The 19602-nt window shown below is 42.2% G+C and overlaps 1 protein-coding gene across 5 annotated transcripts in view; it reads left to right on the top strand.

The window, feature by feature from the left end:
- The window catches only part of TNIK (TRAF2 and NCK interacting kinase), a 373221-nt gene extending 354179 nt beyond the window's left edge, over positions 1-19042 (top strand). For all 5 annotated transcript variants that reach the window (XM_060242507.1, XM_060242505.1, XM_060242506.1 and 2 more), the window contains 9 exons: positions 2112-2226; positions 3725-3895; positions 5717-5860; positions 9499-9633; positions 13353-13453; positions 15730-15879; positions 17043-17202; positions 18040-18179; positions 18462-19042. In XM_060242507.1, coding sequence (XP_060098490.1) covers positions 2112-2226; positions 3725-3895; positions 5717-5860; positions 9499-9633; positions 13353-13453; positions 15730-15879; positions 17043-17202; positions 18040-18179; positions 18462-18545 — 1200 coding nt within the window. In that variant the 3' untranslated portion in view covers positions 18546-19042. The remainder of the gene's footprint in view (positions 1-2111; positions 2227-3724; positions 3896-5716; positions 5861-9498; positions 9634-13352; positions 13454-15729; positions 15880-17042; positions 17203-18039; positions 18180-18461) is intronic.
- Positions 19043-19602: the final 560 nt, after the last annotated feature.

The following is a 19602-nucleotide window of genomic DNA, read 5'->3' as shown; positions in this document are numbered from 1 at the left end:
AATGATCTCAGTTTTGCCATGCTTTGTAATAAGGTTATACCAACAGGCCAAAATGAAAGTCCTCTTTATTTGGAGCTGAAACATACATTTTTGACAATTTAAGCATCCAAATGAGGTGGAGAATGAAATGGAAAATTGATAAATTCTTGCTTTCTAAAGTCTGCTTAGGGAGGGCCAGAGCCCCAGACATCAATGCCTGCAAGATGGCCAGCTTATAAACATGGGTGCAGATGAAGGCAGAAAGCTGGCATGTCTAGGTATGGACCATGCAGTGCAACCAATGTTCCCTCGAAGCTGAGTTAGTGTGAGTTAGCTCACAGATTTTTAGCCTCCAGCTCACACATTTTTGTCTTAGCTCAGGAAAAAATGGCCACAGTGCACACTTAATTTATGCAGTAGCTCACAGCTTTAATGTCAGTAGCTCACGAAGTAGAATTTTTGCTCACAAGACTCTGCAGCTTAGAGGGAACATTGAGTGCAACCCCTGATGCCTCTGCTTAATGTGAATGAAAAGCTCACATGGGAGTAGCTGTTCTCTTGTGCCATCACCAACCACTGCACAGGGATTTTCGCCACACAAAACAGTGTGTTGAATGCAATCATTTCAGGAACAGGGCCTGTCTGTGTATAGATGGAAAAAGATCAACAGAATGACAGCAAAAGCTCAGAATGTGGTAGCTGTAGACATTCATCTGTCAGTTTTTTTAAAAAAAATCCAGACAGATGTTCTGAATGTTGAAATGCTCAGAGACTCACCAGTGAATGCTGACTGTCATCTACATGGGATTATCAGCATTTGCTTCTGAATGGTGTCTCAGTCCCACTCAGCAGGACTCTTTTATTCTGAGATTGTCAGTGTTTGTGCATGGAGGAATACTTTTCCATTCTCTGTGTGTGTGTAATGTATAAAATATTTGTAGACTACTTTTCCTGTTAATATCTTTTTCCATACTGAAGTGCCCTTGACCGCATGAGTCCCTGCAACCCTTGGGAGCATTCAGATCTGGGGACAGGGCTTCTAGACAAGTGGAAACCATAGCCCTTCTCTCTTCTTTTACATTAACTCCTATGCTGAACAAATATATTATTTGTGGATACAAAAGAAGAATGAGCTTCTCCTTAACACTGCTGTAGAACCCGCTCATGCAGAAGCCTGCATTATTCAAAGCCTTTAATTTGTATTTTGTATCTCTACTAGATATGATTTGGATAGTATATTGTCCAGGGCTTTTCCATTTAAAAGAATGGGCAGTTTTCGGTATTTATTGCCCAGGCATGTATGAAAATGCAACGATCTTATGGAGCAGAGAGGCAAGCTGAGGGGTCGCTTTTAATTCACGAGAAGCTGATGGTGGGGAGTCAGGCCAGTCACTTTTCCAAATGAGTTTTGTCAGGCTGGCCCACTTGGTGGTAGGTTCTTCAGCACAGGCTCAGATACAAGCGTTGAGGCCAGCTCACATGTGCATGGAGCATAGTTTGCTTTCTCTTTCAGTCAGTGATGTGTAAATGAGTATGTGAACAGGCTGAAAAGCATGGGTTGGGCATTTCGGTGATGCCCCTATGCCACTGGAGATGGCACTGTGTTTGACACTAAATTATTTGTACTGACATAATGAAAGTTCTCTCTGTCCCTGGTGTTTGATTTGTGATAGGGCAGCGTGCATTATCACTTTGGACCCATTAAGCACAGGTACTATGGACTGACCCTGGACCCTCATCCTTTTTAATTATTATTTTTGTATTTGGTGTGGGTGTGTCTGCACCTGGAAGTCATGGTGACTTCTGGTGACTGACCCCTACTCGGGGCTGCGAAGATATCCAGAGAGATGGCTGAATAAAGCCTGCCCCTGCCCTCCCCAGCTCTAGTATTCCAAGGACGTCTTCCATCAAAATACTTGCCAGAGCTGACCCTGCTTAGCTTCCAAGATCTGATGAGATTGGACTTGCCTGGGCTATCCAAGTCAGGTCCTGAACCGTCATTCTTGCACACTGCTCCTCTCATCTGCTCCTAAGCTACAGCCCTTGTTCCCATCTGATCTGGAACTAAGAAGGGAAGCCTTATTACACCGTTTCTCCAACTGAACTGCATCTCTGTCTCTTGATTTTCATAGTATGGTATGGGGAGTAGCACAAAAGCATCTTTTACCCCATTTGTGGACACCAGAGTGTATCAGACCTCCCCGACTGATGAAGATGAAGATGATGATGAAGAGTCATCTGCTACAGGTAAAAAAGAAAAAAGAAATATCAGAAACACATGACATTGGAAACGCTGTGGGCATGTAACCTCTCTTTAAAATGGCCACATATCCTCTATCTATGATTTCAGCTTTTGGTGCATCATGGTAGTTGTCATTTCCAAAGCATGTTTGAGGGTGTGGGAAAAGCTGAAAACTGTAGCATGAACAATGGGTGAGCATGACAGGCGAGCCTAGGATCAGAAGCATCCAACTGTGTGTGTGCACAGGACTGTATTGCAATTATACTGCTTGTATTACTAATATAAAGAAGCACATTTCCCCACCAGCCATGTATTGCTGTTTCAGTCACCAAATAATATTTAGGCTTCCAAATAGGGTTATATTGCAAAGTGAGTTCAGTCTTATGTAAGCAGCAACAGTTTATTCAAGAAGGAACAGTCACTCAAGAACAGGCAACACAGCGAACTATATACATTTTAGCTGAGTAGAATATGCCCCTTTGGTTGGTGGCAGTCCCCCCATTGGTCTCTCCAGGATCCTTCATTTGCATTTCCTTGAGAAATGCCTTGTGTCCTGATTCTGGTCAGTTCTAAGAGAATGGCCAATCAGAATGCAGGCATCAGGATTGAGTAACAGAAGTGTGCTTCAAGCTCAAGCCTTCAGTAGTGCAATCCAATAGCAAATACATAACAGGTTACCACCAGCTGACTGGGAAATACTTGGAGATTTTGGGGGTTGATCCTGAGGAGGGCAGGGTTTGGAGAGGGGAGGGCAAGTTAAAGAAAATAAAATTTATTTCATAAATTACATCTGTGGAGAAGTTATAAGCAGGGGGCTTTTTTGTAGAAAAAGTCCAGCAGGAACTCATTTTCATATTAGGCCACGCCCCCTGATATCACCGTTGTTTAGCATAGGGCATTTTTGTAGAAAAAGCCCAGCAGAAGCTCATTTGCATATTAGGCCACACCTCCATTATCAAGCCAGCTGAAACTGCGTTTCTGTGCGTTCCTGCTCAAAAAAAGCCCTGGTTATAAGCTTTTAGGAAAATAAGAATGAGAAGGCTGCCAGGAAAATAAGAATGAGAAGAAGGAAGGCTGCCAGGAAAATAAGAATGAGAAGAAGGAAGTCAGTTTGAAAATTGTGATCTGGGACAAACAAAGAAGTACTTAGCAGGTACCGAGGGAAGTACACATACCCCTTGGATCCTTTGCTGCCCCCTGTAGGAGCTGACCAAAGAGTACAAGTGTTCACTTGAAGTATAGTCCACCAGTATATGGCAGGGACCCAGTGGTAGCATCTTGCCAACAACAGCCTTTGAAATCTTGTAACCTGCTCTGTGTTCTGCTCCTGTGCTGCACTCTTTGGAAGCTGGATTCAATTCACATCAGTGACCAGTGCCAGGGAAAGTCATGGGCAAACAGATCTTATCTCCCCAGAAAAGAAACTCACAAACTGGCTGATTATAAATCCCCGTATATAGAATATTTGCAAAACTGTTGTTTGTTCATTTGTTTTCTTTCTAGCATTGTTCACTAGTGAGCTGCTGAGGCAAGAACAGGCCAAACTGAACGAAGCCAGGAAAATTTCAGTAGTGAACGTGAACCCTACTAACATTCGTCCTCATAGCGACACGCCAGAGATCCGAAAGTACAAGAAACGCTTCAATTCAGAAATACTTTGCGCTGCTTTGTGGGGTAATCTGTTAACTGTCTTTGCAAATGTGGAAATGACACATGCATATGATTTATTATATCTATTTGTTTACTCCATCTACACCCCACCTTTCTCCCTAGTCAGGACCCAAAGTGGCTTACAACATTCTCTCTATTTTATGGCCACAACAGTCTGGTGAGGTAGGTTAGACCAGGGCTTTTTTTGTAGCAGGAGCTTCTTTGCATATTAAGCCGCCCTGAGCCACTTCGGTGGGAAGGGCGGGATATAAATTGAAACTAAACTAAAACATACACCTGATGTAGCCAATCCTCCTGGAGCTTACAGTAGGCCCTGTACTAAGAGCCCTGTAAGCTCTTGGAGGATTGGCTACATCAGGGGTGTGTGGTCTAATATGCAAAGGAGTTCCTACTACCAAAAAAAGCCCTGGGTTAGGCTAAAAGTGTTTGACTGGCCCCAAGACACCCGACAAGGTTCTGTGGAAAAGTGGGGATTCGGTTTTTTCCTGTTTGGACAGCTCATGTGCAATACTGCCCCTTGGAATGTTTACTGCCCCTCCCCCCTTTTTTAAAAAAAAAAACCCAGCAGACATGCGCATTGCCAGATCATCCGGGAATCTGAGGTGACGCTTCTGCTTCTCCGATCAACACAGGATCGGGGAGCGGGGGGGGGGGGGGGGGGACATTATCCCACTATTCAGAACAGGAAAAAATTCTTTTTTTTTTCAGTGTGGAGGATTTCAAGATATCATTGTCACTGCCAATTTCTAGGAAAGTAGTTCCTGGCAGTCCCCTGGTTTGAATCAGCAATGTTAATTCTGGAAACTTTCTCCCCTTCCAACCCCCCCCCCCCAACCGCCTCTGAAGCAGTGTTTGATTTTCCATCTCCAAACAGTTGGGTGCATGTTTAATGGACCCCCCCCCTCCTTCCAAGGATCACCATCTGATCCTGCATGCGCCAAGAAAAGAGCGTGATAGTATTGGATGTCTGATCGCTCAACAACAGGATGAGTCACATTCTTGGATGCTTGTCTGATCGGCCCTGCGTCAAATCAATATTCAGTGGTTCAAATTTGAGTGCTACACACCCGCTTTTGATGTGACGTGTGACCGCACCCTCTGAGAGGTTTAGCTCCTCCCATTTTGTCTCATGGGAAATGTTCAGATGATGAGTTAGTAACTACAATACTTTAGGTGTGGAGATGATACATTTGTTTAATATGACAATTGTGGATAACTTTAAAGGGTGGCAAATGTGAATGATGTGTGTTTTTGAAACCCAGGTAGAGCACCACTTTGAATTCACTGCCTCAGGTGCAGAAGTTTTTAGGCCCAATCGAGGGGTGGTGGTGGTAGTAAAAGGCCAGCATAAACTAATTTACATATTAAGCCACACCCTCTGACATAACCATTATTTTGCAGAGGGGTTTTTTGTAGAAAAAGCCCAGCAGGTGCTCATTTGCATATTAGGCCACACCCGCTGATGTCAAGCCAGCCAGAGCTGCATTCCTGTGCATTTCTGCTAAAAAAAAAAAAGCCCTGGCCCCAATCCTGACTTCAGTGCACATGAATTGCCAAGGCTGTGACTTCTGATTACCATGGAAAGCATAAGGGTTTAAAGAAATGTCATGATAGATTGAAAGCAGCAGCTTCGCCCTGAACTTTTTGATCCCTTTCATTAGTCATGCTTAAGGGCGAAACTGCACAAGACATTTTTAATGGATACTTGAGCCCACTTGTTTAAAAAAAGATAAATCTTGTATCACTTGGGCCTAATGCTCAACTGAAATTGTCCTCACTCTGACTGATCCGGATTGTAATTTCTTCTGCTTGTTCGATGCGCAGGTGTAAACTTACTGGTGGGAACGGAAAATGGGCTCATGCTGTTGGATCGGAGCGGCCAAGGGAAGGTGTACAATCTGATCAACAGGAGGCGGTTTCAACAGATGGACGTGTTAGAAGGACTCAACGTCCTTGTCACAATCTCAGGTACAGCAATGAGCTCGAGTTCAGAGATCACATTTCCCTTCTGGTTTCTGACAGCCTGGCTGCGAAAAGTTCTCTGCCTGGCAAAAGCTGCAACTTATGTTGCATCTAAAAAGCAGCCTCACAAGGATCTCACAGGATAGGGAGCACTCAGTGAAGAGAAGGCAGAGTATGCAAACTCCCATTTCAAGGCATGCATAGAAGGGCACTGGGAGTGAAAGGCAGAGCTCTTTGTCTTTGAGGCAGCATTCTCATAGTTAACATTTTTCTGGGTAAGTGAAGCCCTGTTTCGTTCCCATTACAGAACAAGTGTCTGTGGATTCACAAGCATAGCCAATTAGTTCCAACAGGCAAATCCTGTTAGCAAGCCTGGCATCAGGAGTTGGCATAGTTGGGCTCCTACCAAGGCAAACAGACCAACAGAGAGCTGGCACTGAAGGGAGACACTGGCACAATCTCTCATTTCCCATTATAAGGGTGACTGGCACTAACAAAGGAAATGGAACATGATGGAATCGTGCTCTGCTCCCTTGGCTGCCACCAGGCACTCTTCCATGGGGAAATGGAAGATCAGCACCAAAGCCGCAGTGGGAAGAGGTGCTCAGTAACTGCAAGGCATGACTTCTGTGCTCCTGTTCATACGGCTCTTCTTGTGGATGCTGGGGCAACAAGGAGGAGGAGGAGCGGTGCAGCTGCAAAGCAGCAGTCCCCCGTGAAAGAGCAGTAGGAATGTCAGATTAGGTCTGCGGTGGGGGTGCACTAACACTGTGATGCCTGGGGGATTATCACAGAGTCTGGATACAGCTTTTTTTGTTGAAAAAGTCCAGCAGGAACTCATTTGCATGTTAGGCCACACACCCTGATGTCACCATTGTTTTGCACAGAGATTTTTTTGTAGGAAACGCCTAGCAGGAACTCATTTGCACATTAGGCCACACCCCCTGAAGCCAGCCAGAACTGCATTCCTGCTCAAATAAGCCCTGAGCTCTGCCATTAGCTCTACTGCAAAGAAGGGACAGGAAAATGCTGCCCTTCAGTACAAAGGGGGGAATGGAGAATGGGGAGTGTACAGGGAAGGGCAACCAAGATGATCAGGTGGCTGGAACACTTTCCCTATGAAGGCTGAAGAGGCTGAAGGCTGAAGGCTGAAGAGTCTGGGACTTTTCAGTTTCAAAAAGAGACAGCTAAGGGGGGACATGATAGAGGTTTATAAAATCATGGAAGGGGTGGAGAGAGTTTACAAAGAAACATTTTTCTCCCTCTCCAAAAATACTAGAACTTGAGGGCATCCAATGAAACTGATGAGCAGTAGACTCAGGACAGACAAAAGGAAGTACTGCTTTACACAGAGAGTGATTAAAATATGGAATTTGCTGTCAGGGGCTGTTGTGATGGCCGCAGGAATACACAGCCTTAAAAGGGAATTAGATAGATTCATGGAGGATAAGTCTATCACTATTAGCCATGGTGACTGAGGGGAACCTCCACATTCAGAGGCACTAAGCCCCTGAACCTCAGAGCCAGGAGGCAACTTAAGGGAAGACCTTGGCCTCTGTGCCCTGTTGTTGGACCTTCAAAGGAACTTATTGGCCACTGTGTGAGACAGGATGCTGGACTAGGTGGGCTATTGGTCTCATCCTACAGGGCTCTTCTTATGTTCTTATGTGCATATCTGTGGCCTCACTGGGTGTGCATGGGGCAGTTTTTTGGCTGCTAGGCTTTGTACACGAATGGGCCATTTATTTTTCTGATCCTTATCTGGGTTAAGTGGGCCGCTTACTTAAGTTCCCAGAACTAGAAGACTGGAGGACAGTCCCCTCGTCACTCAAGGTGACTGCAAACAGCTGCATGCCAGGCAAATGAGCAACAGTGGAACTTGGGTAGTCAGTGGAAAGTGATAATCGGTTGATCTCAGACCGAGCAGCCAAAGAGGGTGGGCGGGAAAGCATCAGCAGCAGAGATCATTCCCCCTGCGAACTGGATTTGCGCTTCAGCCAGTGACTAATCCATGACAAAATGGGTTATCTAGAAACCTCCTCACTCTTTCATGACTTGCTTATCTCCTTGATTCAAAACCTTCTGTAGTCACCATTCTTATCATTGTATAAATCAGGCAAACACTAACACATCGTTAGTTCTCATATCTTTTGCATATTTGTAGCCTCTTTTCCACATACCCGAGATTGAGTCGTTGTCAACAGTCTCTGCGGTTATTCCCACATTGTTCCTGGGGGCATTTTGAAAAGACATTTGCCCCACATCCTTTGGCCTGTTATATGTTCTGGATCAGACGTGGTGCTTCTTCCCATGGGAGGCCATTACTTAAAGGTCTGTAACCAGGAAGCCCAGCCACATTGGCAGAACAGTTCTTACGTAGGATATTGAGAGCAATAGAGGAGCAATTGCAGCAGGGCAGCAGCTCCATTGCCCCCTGTGTGTACAGCAGGGTCTCACCTGCTCAACTCCTTAACCATGCAGGGTTGTTGTTTTTTTCTTTTTGCTTAGATATAGGGTTGCCAGGTCCCCTTGCCAGTTTGGCTGGGGGGATTTGGGAGACATTCTAGGGGTGGGAAGGGATGTCGCACAGGAGGATGCTCCGGTTTTAGGTCAGACTTTATGGTTAAATTGGGCTTAAACCATAGAGTTTGCCCAAATACCAGAGCATCCCGCTGCACAACATTCCTGATGTGATGATATCACTTCCAGGTGACATCATCATTTCAGGGATACTGCACAGCAACATCCCTGTTTAGGGGAGGGGTTTTCCCCACCGCCCAGCTGGTCTGCCGCAGGGAGAAGCCCTCAAAACTGTGGGATCCCCCATTGGGACTTGGCAACCCTGCTTAGATAAGTTAAATGTATAGGCATCCATATTTACACAGTAACATGGTTTTATAAAGGGGTGGAATTCTAGCAGGTGCTCCTTTGCATATTAGGCCATCCCCCCTGATGTAGCCAATCCTCCAAGAGCTTACAAAAAAGAGCCTTGTAAGCTCTTGGAGGAGTGGCTACATCAGGGGTGTGTGGCCTAATATGCAAAGGAGCTCCTGCTAGAATATGCAAAGGATCCCCTGGCTTTATATTTTCAAGCACCTAACTAGCCTGCAGAGCAAAGCATCATGAACCCATTGGTTACATTCAGATCACAGTAAACCTCTTGTTTCAATGCACTGCTAGTTGAAAGCTTCCTGTGTATGGGGGCCTTCAGACGTCTTCCAGTTAGCTAGATGTTAATCTGACCAGGCTTAGACATCTTAGCATATAGGAGTTATGTGCAGCTGGTTTGCTTTACAAATCAAGAAGCTTTTTATCGCACTCCATGTTTAAGAAGACAAGGAAAAGGAATGTGCAAACCTTGCAGTATGCTGTGTTCTTTGCCCATCATGAACAAACGGATTTATCACGGTGTCTCAATCCAGCCATCCAGAAACCATCTTTAGTCATATGACTACAGTTTAGATGCAAGGTTAGCACTTTAATTAATTCCAAAGTTAGACAACGGAGCAGAACAGCAGGCAAGTGAGTGGCATTCAGACTAGCGTGAATGGCATGAAAAACTTCAGGCAGCAATATTGGCACCCATAATTGTTGGGCTATCTCTCCATGAGTTTAAAAAAAAAATCACATTTTTGTTTCAACAGGAAAGAAGAACAAACTACGAGTGTATTACCTTTCTTGGTTAAGGAATAGGATATTGCACAATGATCCAGAAGTGGAAAAGAAGCAAGGCTGGATCACCGTTGGGGACCTGGAGGGCTGCATACATTATAAAGTTGGTAAGAGCAAAACTAGAAGCACAAATAGCATATCAGGCCACTGTATTATTAAAGCTGCTGCTAGGCAACACGCCTTCTTGCATGTTGGACATTGTGATTTATTGAATGGCCACAGCTGCCACTAATCAGCCACTTAGGACCATGAATACCTCTGGGCTGATCCTTGGTAGCCCTAATGGCAGACAACGATCAACCATGGTAATAAAGTCCCAAAACAGTGATTCTGTGGACCCCATCCAGGACTTTTGCCCGGAACCCCAGAATCACTAAGAATCACCCCTAGCTGCAATCCTATATCATACATTTGCAAGCAAACTCAAGAAATCTGTCCTTATGCCTAGAGAGCAACATTCAGCCATGTGAAGAATCTCAGTTCACACCATTAGGGAAATTATTTAGATTCTACTGACTTAGCCATGCCAATCTATGCAACTGAAACCTCCAAAATAGACTAATGTCACACCACTGCATGGGGCTGCCCTTGATGACGGCTCAGAAAACCTCAGTTGGGTCAAAATGTGCCAGCAAAACTCTTTTTCAGCACCATCAATTTAAAGCTTATAACTTCAGTTCTTCATTGGTGGTGCTGGTGACTCACTTGTTTCTAGGTCCAATGCAAAGTGCTGGTTATTCCTGCTCAATTTCTAAAAATGTTATTTTATTTTGAATTACTTAAAGAAAAGAGGCCAAAGATTTAGGAATATTCTGATCAGTATCTCACAGAATAAAGGGGAAATCTTGATCATTATTCATAAACTCATGCTTTTTTAACAAGGAGATTGTCCATCTTTGTCTGTCTTCACTAAATAAAGGACCACATGAGCCAAGGTACCTGTCTTTTCCAGTGTTACAAAAGCACAGGTGTCCTGAAAAAGGAACTCCTGAAAATCGGTCTTTTAATTCAGGCAGTATCTGGGAATAGTCAAGGATTTTAAATATGCTAGAAGGGTTACCAGAGGTTCTAATCCATTAAAGGAAAGAGAACTCACCCTTCTTGCTTGCAGATTTGTACTTTTAAAATCTAACTTTAAGCCTCTTTTTTAACCTGCACCAGCCCTGCTTTATAATTCTCCATAGATGATACAAAAAAATCAGAAAGCCCTAGGTGTTTTTGATCAACCAACTTCTTCCAGTCATTCTGAAGAGTCTTCTCATAGTCTGAGGAGGAGCTTAGTTCTGTTAATAAACAGAATCTTAATCCTGAGTCTAAACACATCTAAACAAACTCCAATGAAGGAACTGCAAATTCTTGTCAAAAAGCTGTACCCAATACACATTTAGGCAATCTGGTTATTTTCCTCAAGAGCTTTTACAGAAAAGAATCAATGTCCTCTGAACTGTGTTCTACCCAGACTCCAGTACCATAAAGTATCATTTAGTTGATTTTCCCAAAAAGGCACTAATAGCTGGCAGCTAATAACTTCCTGCATGAAAAAGTGATAAAGAATTTAAATGAGGTAATGTCATTTTAAGAAATAAATAGACTTGGGCTTTCCAGGATAAATCCTTGGAGAATAGCAGTCTGAGATATCTAAATCCAGTCACTTGTTAAATATTAATATTTGCTACTCTCCGTTCTTTTTTCTTCTGCAACTGGGAGCCTCTTGAAAAAACAACTATTTTAGATTTTTCTGCATTTAGAATTAATCCTTCATTTTATGCTTCAGACCTACGGACGTATGGAATAATAATACTGTATCATCCACATAAAGTAGGATTGAAAGGTCTTGTTGGTTAAGAATGTGTGCGTGACAAATGGCTCCTGAAACAGCTTTGACAATATCATTAAAATAAAAACTGAATAAACAGGGAGATAAGAGAGAATTTTGCTGAATACCTTGAAAGGCAGGAATAGAGTCTGTGGTTTGGCCTTCCAAACTACATCTATTTTTAACTTCAGTACCTTGATATAATCTAATCAGTAGCCATAATAGACTCCTACTAATCATAATTTAATTCAGATTCTGCTACAGCCTAGTTCTGGAAATACTGCAATGGCCAAAATCAAATCCATAAAGATTTCATATCAACGATTATTTACAAAAGAAGTATACTTCTTCAAGTGAAATAAAACCAGACAATGGTCAACTGCAGAGCATCTTTGACAAATGCCAGCTTGTTCCTCCTTCAAGATTTCTGATTCTTCTATCCATTCTGTCAATTTTAAACTAAAATAAGCTTTATAATTTTCCAGTGGCAGATAATTCTGTGGATCTTGTCTACTATTCCTTTTGTTCATAAAAATAGGCACCATCAAAGCTTTGTTCCAGATAGAGTGAGATTTCACCCTGAGATTTATCATAGAGAATAATAGGGTCAATACCTCAGCCCACCATTTTGGATTTGATTATAGTAGGTCTATTTTAACTCCACCCATACCTGGTGCCATTCCCAGTTTCCTATTCTTCATCAAATAGTCAATGACTTTAATGTACACTAATGGCCCAAACTCAGGCTCTCCAATCTCTATAAAATGTTCATGTCCTACATGTATGGCATCATCACCAGAATATAAAGAACTAAAGAAAAGTAAGTAACATAGCTAGAGAGGTAGAAAAAGGAATACTCTTACAACTGCTGTAAACAACATGGTAGAATTGGGTACAATTTTCATCATAAATAGCAGGTAACAAGAGCCAGGTGGGCACCTGTTGGTCTGAAGCAATAGAACTCCAGTAGCACTTTTAAGACTAACAAAGTTTTATTCGGAATGTAAGCTTTCGTGTGCATGCATACTTTTTCAGTCGAGGCATGAGGTACAGTGGGCAGTGGTTTAGAATGCAAAAAAAGGTAACAAGGTTCTCCATTTTGTAAACATAGCTGCCCTTTTTCATTGGTTACCAATTGTTTCCAGCTCTTTTTAGCAATCTTAAAATTGGTTAAGGTATATTCTGATCTCCTGAGTCTGAATTCCTGTTGATTTCCACAGGTGGATCTGACATTCAGAATCAAACCAACCGTTCTTCCTTTCTTTTAGGTGGCTAAAATAAGTTAACCGGTAAACAGGTGTATGTAGTTCTATAATCTGACTTGATATATTATAATAGATTGAAATATTATTTGCTAAAATGCAGCCTCGTAAAGAACAACACTTCTGGGACTGATTTATATTGCAATTCCTTGTTGTCTATTATGAACAACCTTGATTTTTTTAGGAAAAAGGTGAGATGTGTGTGTTTTTGAAATATTTTATTTCAATAAGTTAATAATCACAGGTTATATGTCATATCTGTCACACATTAAGAAAGTTAATTGACATAAATGCCAGCAGTGTAATGAAGCAAATGCATCAAAATCTATCTTCAGAAATATCTCAGCTATCAAAAGAAGCTAGAAATTATTACCATGACACAATTGTTCATAATAAAGTTGAACACAGCAGCAAAACTATAAGGTTGCTTGCATTGTTTTTAAATTGTTCACATAAGATTTAGTTTGGCTTTGCTTTTGCTTAGAGCAACATTTTAGATCAGGATATAGCAAAAAATGGAGCCACGTTTCCTGGAAGTTGGAGGTTTGGACAGTGGTACCTGTTCCCTTTAAGCGGGATGAAATGTATAAACTAAATAAATAAATAAAACTTGCTAGCTGGGATTTTGCCTATTCTTAGGAATAGCACTAATGCTTCAGCTAACAAGGTGATTTCAGCTACACTTCCTTGCAAGTAGGCAGTTCTCGTTTGTCTGAATAAATGTGGATGTCTTTTGTTTCATTTTTAGTGAAATATGAAAGAATCAAATTCTTGGTGATTGCCTTAAAGAATGCTGTAGAGATATATGCTTGGGCTCCTAAACCATATCACAAGTTCATGGCATTTAAGGTATGTTTCATGTTACAAAAAGTCTTCATGCATGTGTCTTTATCTCTTATAAGAAAGTTTATCATTAACATTCTGTTACCTACTCACCTGTATTCATAGCATATTCTCCCTAACGATGGGAGAGCTACCACTCCCCTCCACTGTTCTTCTGGGCAGCAGAAAGAAAATGGCTAACGAAATGGGGGGGGGGGGGGATGATATGATCAGTGTCCCTAACATGATGGTGCAATTTCTGGTGCAACTCAGAAGTGACATCAGTTCATCAGGTGAGATTCTAGCATTTGCCCTAAATTCTGTAGTTAAAATGTAAGAGTTTCGGTCGAATGTCACTGCATTTACCCTGGCAAAAAGGATGTCACTTCCAGGTCACACAATGACATCATTGCACCAGGGCCACCCCCCCTCCCAATATGTATAAGTTCCTGCCTCCCACATCTCTTGCCAGTTGCAAGGCCATTCTTGGCAACCCTCATGGAATGCCCAGCAAGCTGATTGAGCAAGGCAGGCCAGGCCAGTCTCCATCATGCTTAATGTCTAAACACAAAAAAGTTCAGCCAAAGCAGGCCAAAGTGTAATTGTGTCACCATCTCAGTTGCATTTAGGCATATTTGAGTGTGTGTGTTTCCAGGGGTTTTGGACTCAAAAAGAAAAAGCACACTAAAGATAAACTACTGACAATTTGCTGTTTGCTGTTAAACATCCCCGTGTTCACTTTTCCTGGTATGCCAGCTGCTTAATTTCTAAAGTATTTCATAGTCCTCCTGTTTATCCTCTGGCATATGAATTATTCAGATTTTCAGGAATCGATACTGTGAGCTTTATTTTACTTTCTTTTGCCTTCCCACCATCACTCTCCATATTCTCCTTCAAAATCACTTACCCATTTTCTGCTTTCTTCAAAATCACTTACCATATAATTTAGAGTATGAGTCCCCCAGCTTCCCTGAGCTTTTGGGCACCTTTGAATTCTGGCACAAAGTGGGTGCCACAAGATGGCTCTCACAAAGGGCAAGGCCAGCCACAAAATGGCTGCTGCAGCTTAGCTCCACTTAAGATCCTTGTACTGTAGCGGCAGCTGCTGATAAAGCAATGTTTTTTTAAATATATATATATATATATATAGCTATGCAGTTATATACTTGTAAAAATAAGTCTGACACCAGTGACTTGGAAAAATATTTATTTAATGACACATAAATTTGTATTGCTACATAACAAAATGACCAATAAAATTTATTTGGGGGGAAATCTATATAGCTAATCAGAACCCTAGCTGAGCAAAAGCTTCACTTGGCTCCAGACACTTTCTCAAAACATTTGGCAGGTGTCAGGAAAGGTGTTGGCAGGTGCCATGACACCGATGGGCAAGGTGCTGGGGACTCCTGATTTACAGTATGTTCTTCTGACAGATGCTGATGATAATGTAATTGTATCTCATGCTTGGCTTTAGTGTGAATTATATGATTTCTCAATGGGCTTGAAAAGACATTGGTAGGGAGGGTTGCCAACCTCCAGACGGGGCCTGGAGAACTCCTGGAATTACAAATTATCTCCAGACTTCAGAGATCAGTTCCCACCCAAGAAAATGGCTGCTTGGGAGGATGGACTCTGTGACAGTCTATTCTACTGAGTTCCCTGTAAACCTTGCCCTCCCCAGGTTCTACCTCCATATCTGCAGGAATTCCTCAGCCCAGAGCTGGCAACCCTAGTAGGGATAGGAAGAATTTGTAACCATCCTCTTCCCTCTCATAGAACCGAATTCAGTAATAACCCTTGCAACATGTCAATTTCTCTTGGGATGTGGCCACATGTGTGAGCTCCTTCTTGGTCATCATCTCACCTACTTCTGGCTCATCCAGTTTATCCAGGGGTGCCATTGGGAATTTACAGTTTCCGCAGGATCCATTGAAGTGGCCTCCTGAACTAACACGGAAATGATTCCTTTATGGAGCTTCAGTACCAACAATAGAGGCTGACTAGTCTACCTTTAAAGACAAGACTTGGGACAAATATCCATCCAACAGGTGGAGTGGATTTGTTGTCAGGAAACCTGCTACTTCAAAGGAAGAAGCCAAACATTCCTCCCACATTTTGCATCCTCTTGTATGATAAGGGTCCCTGTCTAAACACATTGAGACAATGAAAGTAATCAGGTAAGATAAAAGATAAACACTTCTTAAAAGGCATGGAGAAGCCCAAGTGTCTTCTACCATAGCACGTTAGGGATTAAGGAAATCATTTGTGTACCACAAAATTGACTGAGTGGGTTTTAAAAGTCTTTTGCAGATCTCCAGCACAAACCATTGCTTGTTGATCTCACAGTAGAAGAAGGTCAGAGGTTAAAGGTCATCTTTGGGTCACATACTGGTTTCCATGTGATTGACGTGGATTCGGGGAACTCTTACGACATCTATATACCATCTCATGTGAGTCCAAGAATTTGGTAGTACTATGCAAATAGGATTATTGAGCATTACATGACGGGAAATGTAGACCATTGGGTGGCATTTACTAACAATTTGATCCAGGGAATTAAACTCAGATAATTTGCAAGGCATTTTCTGGAGTTGCTCCACAGTTTTGAAATAGCTGTGCCACAGTTCTCCAAGGTGTTTGCCTCTTCAGGCTGTCCTAAACGTTGGGGGCTCATCAGCTCTCCTGGATGCTGGACTCATTATTAATGCTGTCATTCAACCATTACTCTTAACTGAGTGTGTATTTTATTATGAATCTTTCACTTATATTTTTGTACATAAACTGCTTGGAGCAAATCGGTGGTCTAAATATTTCAAAAACAAATTCTGCCCATCAACTTAATTAGGTGCCCACAACTTCTAGTATTAGGGGAGAAACAGAAAAGAAATTATCTGTATTTTCTGTTTCCATCCCATGCATAATTTTAGAAACCTCTATCATGTCCCCTCCACCTAGTTGCTGTGTTTTTGCTATCAAATCACAGCTGACTTATGGTGCCCCTGTACAGTTTTTAAGGGAAGAGACCAAGAGATGTGGTTTGCCATTGCCTGTCTCTGCATAGTAGCAACCCTTGACTTCCTTGGTGGCCTCCACTCCAAGTACTAGCCAGGGCCAACCCTGCTTACCTTCCAAGATTTGATGAGATCAGGCTAGCCTAGGCTGTCCAGGTTAGGATCATGACCCCCTTAGTCTTGTTATTTTTTTCCCCTTGACTGAAAAGTCTCAGACTCTTCATCCGTATTTTATGTCAATTATTAGCAATGTTAAACTGTATATTTTCAGTTATACAGTGAGTTTTCATATGCCATCTCCTTGCTAATCTCTTGCTCTAAATTATGATGCTAAAGGCTGCTGACCCCTTAGTTCTTCACGTCTCTATAGCTGTTCATGGGAAAACAACCATATCTTACGGCTTACCAGATGTGTCAGCCCTTGTTTTGTTAGCAGGTTGTGTTCAGCCCTCACTTAGCGTGGCCCCCCCAAAGCATATGTTGTTCAGGACTAATTTAGGTATGTAAGCCATTATGCATACATATACCAAGAAGAGTTTACCACTCATGAGTGAATTTTGATCTAATGCTGCTTGTATTTGTGTGTTCTCTTCCATATGCAGATTCAAGGCAATATCACACCTCATGCCATTGTCATTTTGCCCAAGACAGATGGAATGGAGATGCTTGTGTGCTATGAGGATGAAGGGGTCTACGTCAACACCTACGGGCGGATTACAAAGGATGTGGTGCTCCAGTGGGGAGAAATGCCCACCTCCGTGGGTATGTCAATCCTGCCTCTTCTCTTTAGCCATTCAGAATGAGGTGAGAAGTCTAAACTAGAATTATTTTCCCAGGTAATTTAATCTTATGTGCTTCTGATGGTGGAGCCTGGATGTTTTTCAGGGGGGCTTTAGCCTGATCTTTGGGGCATTTCCACTGCACAGGCCAGCTTCCTGCAAAGTGTGCCTGTGGGGAGAAAGCAGGGCTTCTTTTGACCAGGAATGCAGAAGAATGCTGTCATTCAACAGTTATTGGTAGGAAGTTATGGGAGGGAGGATAAATAAATAGGTAGACAGACCAATAGAGTAAATAATAGTTGTGTACATAAAGATTATACTTTTTTAAGATGAAGAAACTGTAAAATTATGTGATGACTGTGAGTGCTAATTTAGAGTGGAGAAAGGGAGAACTGGCCATTTGAATTCTGTTAGCAGAAGAACTACCTTAGGAACCACTGCCGCCCTTAGTTAGAGTAATACTAAACAGAACAATCAGAAAGTGTCTTGCCTAACCAAATGTTCTTTAATAAACAGTTTTTATATTGGATTCTTCTTCCCCTTTGGTCTCAGTGCCTGTCTATCACATGCCTAGAATAAACCAAACGACCACAGTCCAAATAAAAAAATATATATGTTTTACCATTATGAGTAAATGGCACTAGCAGAAAACAAGGTCATGTATGATTCCATTCCCCTCATACTAGTAGTGTGGCAAGTAGAACTAGAAGTTAAAAAAGTAAACCCCATGTTTCCCAACCGCCATGACAACAGATGGTAAAAACGTAATTTGTTCCAAACAGTTCCCATAATAATACATTGCCAATTTGTATTTTGGCAGCGTACATCCATTCCAATCAAATAATGGGCTGGGGTGAAAAAGCGATTGAGATCCGATCCGTGGAGACAGGACATTTGGACGGTGTATTTATGCATAAGCGTGCTCAGCGGTTAAAGTTTCTGTGTGAAAGAAATGACAAGGTAAGCCCATTTTAAAAGCTTCAAATGTGCAGAGTCCTTGCCCTCAGCCATCTAAAGACTGTTAACGTGCCCCGACCTGGATAGTCCAGGCGAGTGCGATCTCATCAGATCTCAGAAGCTAAACAGGGCCGACCCTGGCAAGTACTTGAATGGGAGATGTGCAATGTGATAATTGAAACAAAATACATGAGAAAAATAGGCAGTCTTTTTTTTAGAAAAAAAAAGATAATGAAGTCGATGATCCTGCAATTCAGTTAATTAGAATGTTTTCCTCCCAAACAGGTATTTTTTGCATCAGTGCGATCTGGAGGAAGTAGCCAAGTTTTTTTCATGACCCTCAACAGAAATTCCATGATGAACTGGTAACACAAGAGCTCTCGGTGCTTACCTTTCCTTGAGGCCCAATGTTTTTAATTTTAAAGGACATTGGAACATACGGACTAACACTTTAGAAGGCAGGCAAAGGAGACATTGTGGAACATGTTTGCTTCTTTCCGTGAACACACCTGCACTCACACAGACGCACTCCGAGAGTACGACACACCTTAACTGTTGTGGTTTAGAAGCGGAGGTTTGTTCAAGATCACTGGAATGCGACACTGTATTGGGGGAGAAGCGTGCAGGAGGTTTAGCAGAAGAAATCTCTTGAGGTCTTCAGATTAAGCTGTGATAGAGTGGGTTATACAATTTTTAAAACATTTTTCTTTTTCCTTGTCCCTCAATTTGTAAGGATGGGGACAGAACTAAGTGTCGGAGTCTCTGTTTTTAATTTTGTCTGCCTGCTAGCACTGAATATATAGTATGTTGTAAGGTTACCAATTAAAACTGGTGAGAGACAGCACAATAAATGTACCGTTTTATCTTTTTTGTTGGAGGCCCTAGCCATTGAGCTGGTTGATTTTTTGTGATTTTTTTGTTTGCCTTTACCAACATTTCCGTGTGTTACTTTGAAAAAAAAAACAACACAACCCAGGTTGATGAATTTCCAGTGAGAGAAATAGGATCCCCTTATCCCCTTTTTGGGAGATTCCAAATGGCTAAACAACTAGCCTTAAACTATAATATCGTCAGGGTACCTTTTTACCTCCTCATCAGCTTCTCAATCCATACTTCCATGTGGATCGTTATATAATGGTGTTCATTGAGAGAGCCAGTAGTGCTGTCCTTGGCTGTCATTCCCAAAAGTTGGCCTTAGTATTACTTTGCCTTTTTATAAGCTATAACGTGAAAGGCATTGGAACAAAACTGCAGGCAGAGAACCGAATGGAGATATATAACGAGATTCTGGAGACTGGTTAGCTAAAGAGTGTGTGAGCAATTTGATGAACAAGGGCATGTGGCTGGGATACAATGCACTGGGTCCAACCTGCTCTGTGTAGTTGCACTTGCTTTAAGGGGGTGGTTACTGTAGATGCTGTCTTCC

Source organism: Heteronotia binoei, chromosome 6 (assembly GCF_032191835.1).
Source record: "Heteronotia binoei isolate CCM8104 ecotype False Entrance Well chromosome 6, APGP_CSIRO_Hbin_v1, whole genome shotgun sequence".
Lineage (NCBI taxonomy): Eukaryota > Metazoa > Chordata > Lepidosauria > Squamata > Gekkonidae > Heteronotia > Heteronotia binoei.
The sequence above is the reverse complement of the archived record's forward strand: the minus strand, read 5'-3'. Positions and strand labels throughout refer to the sequence as shown.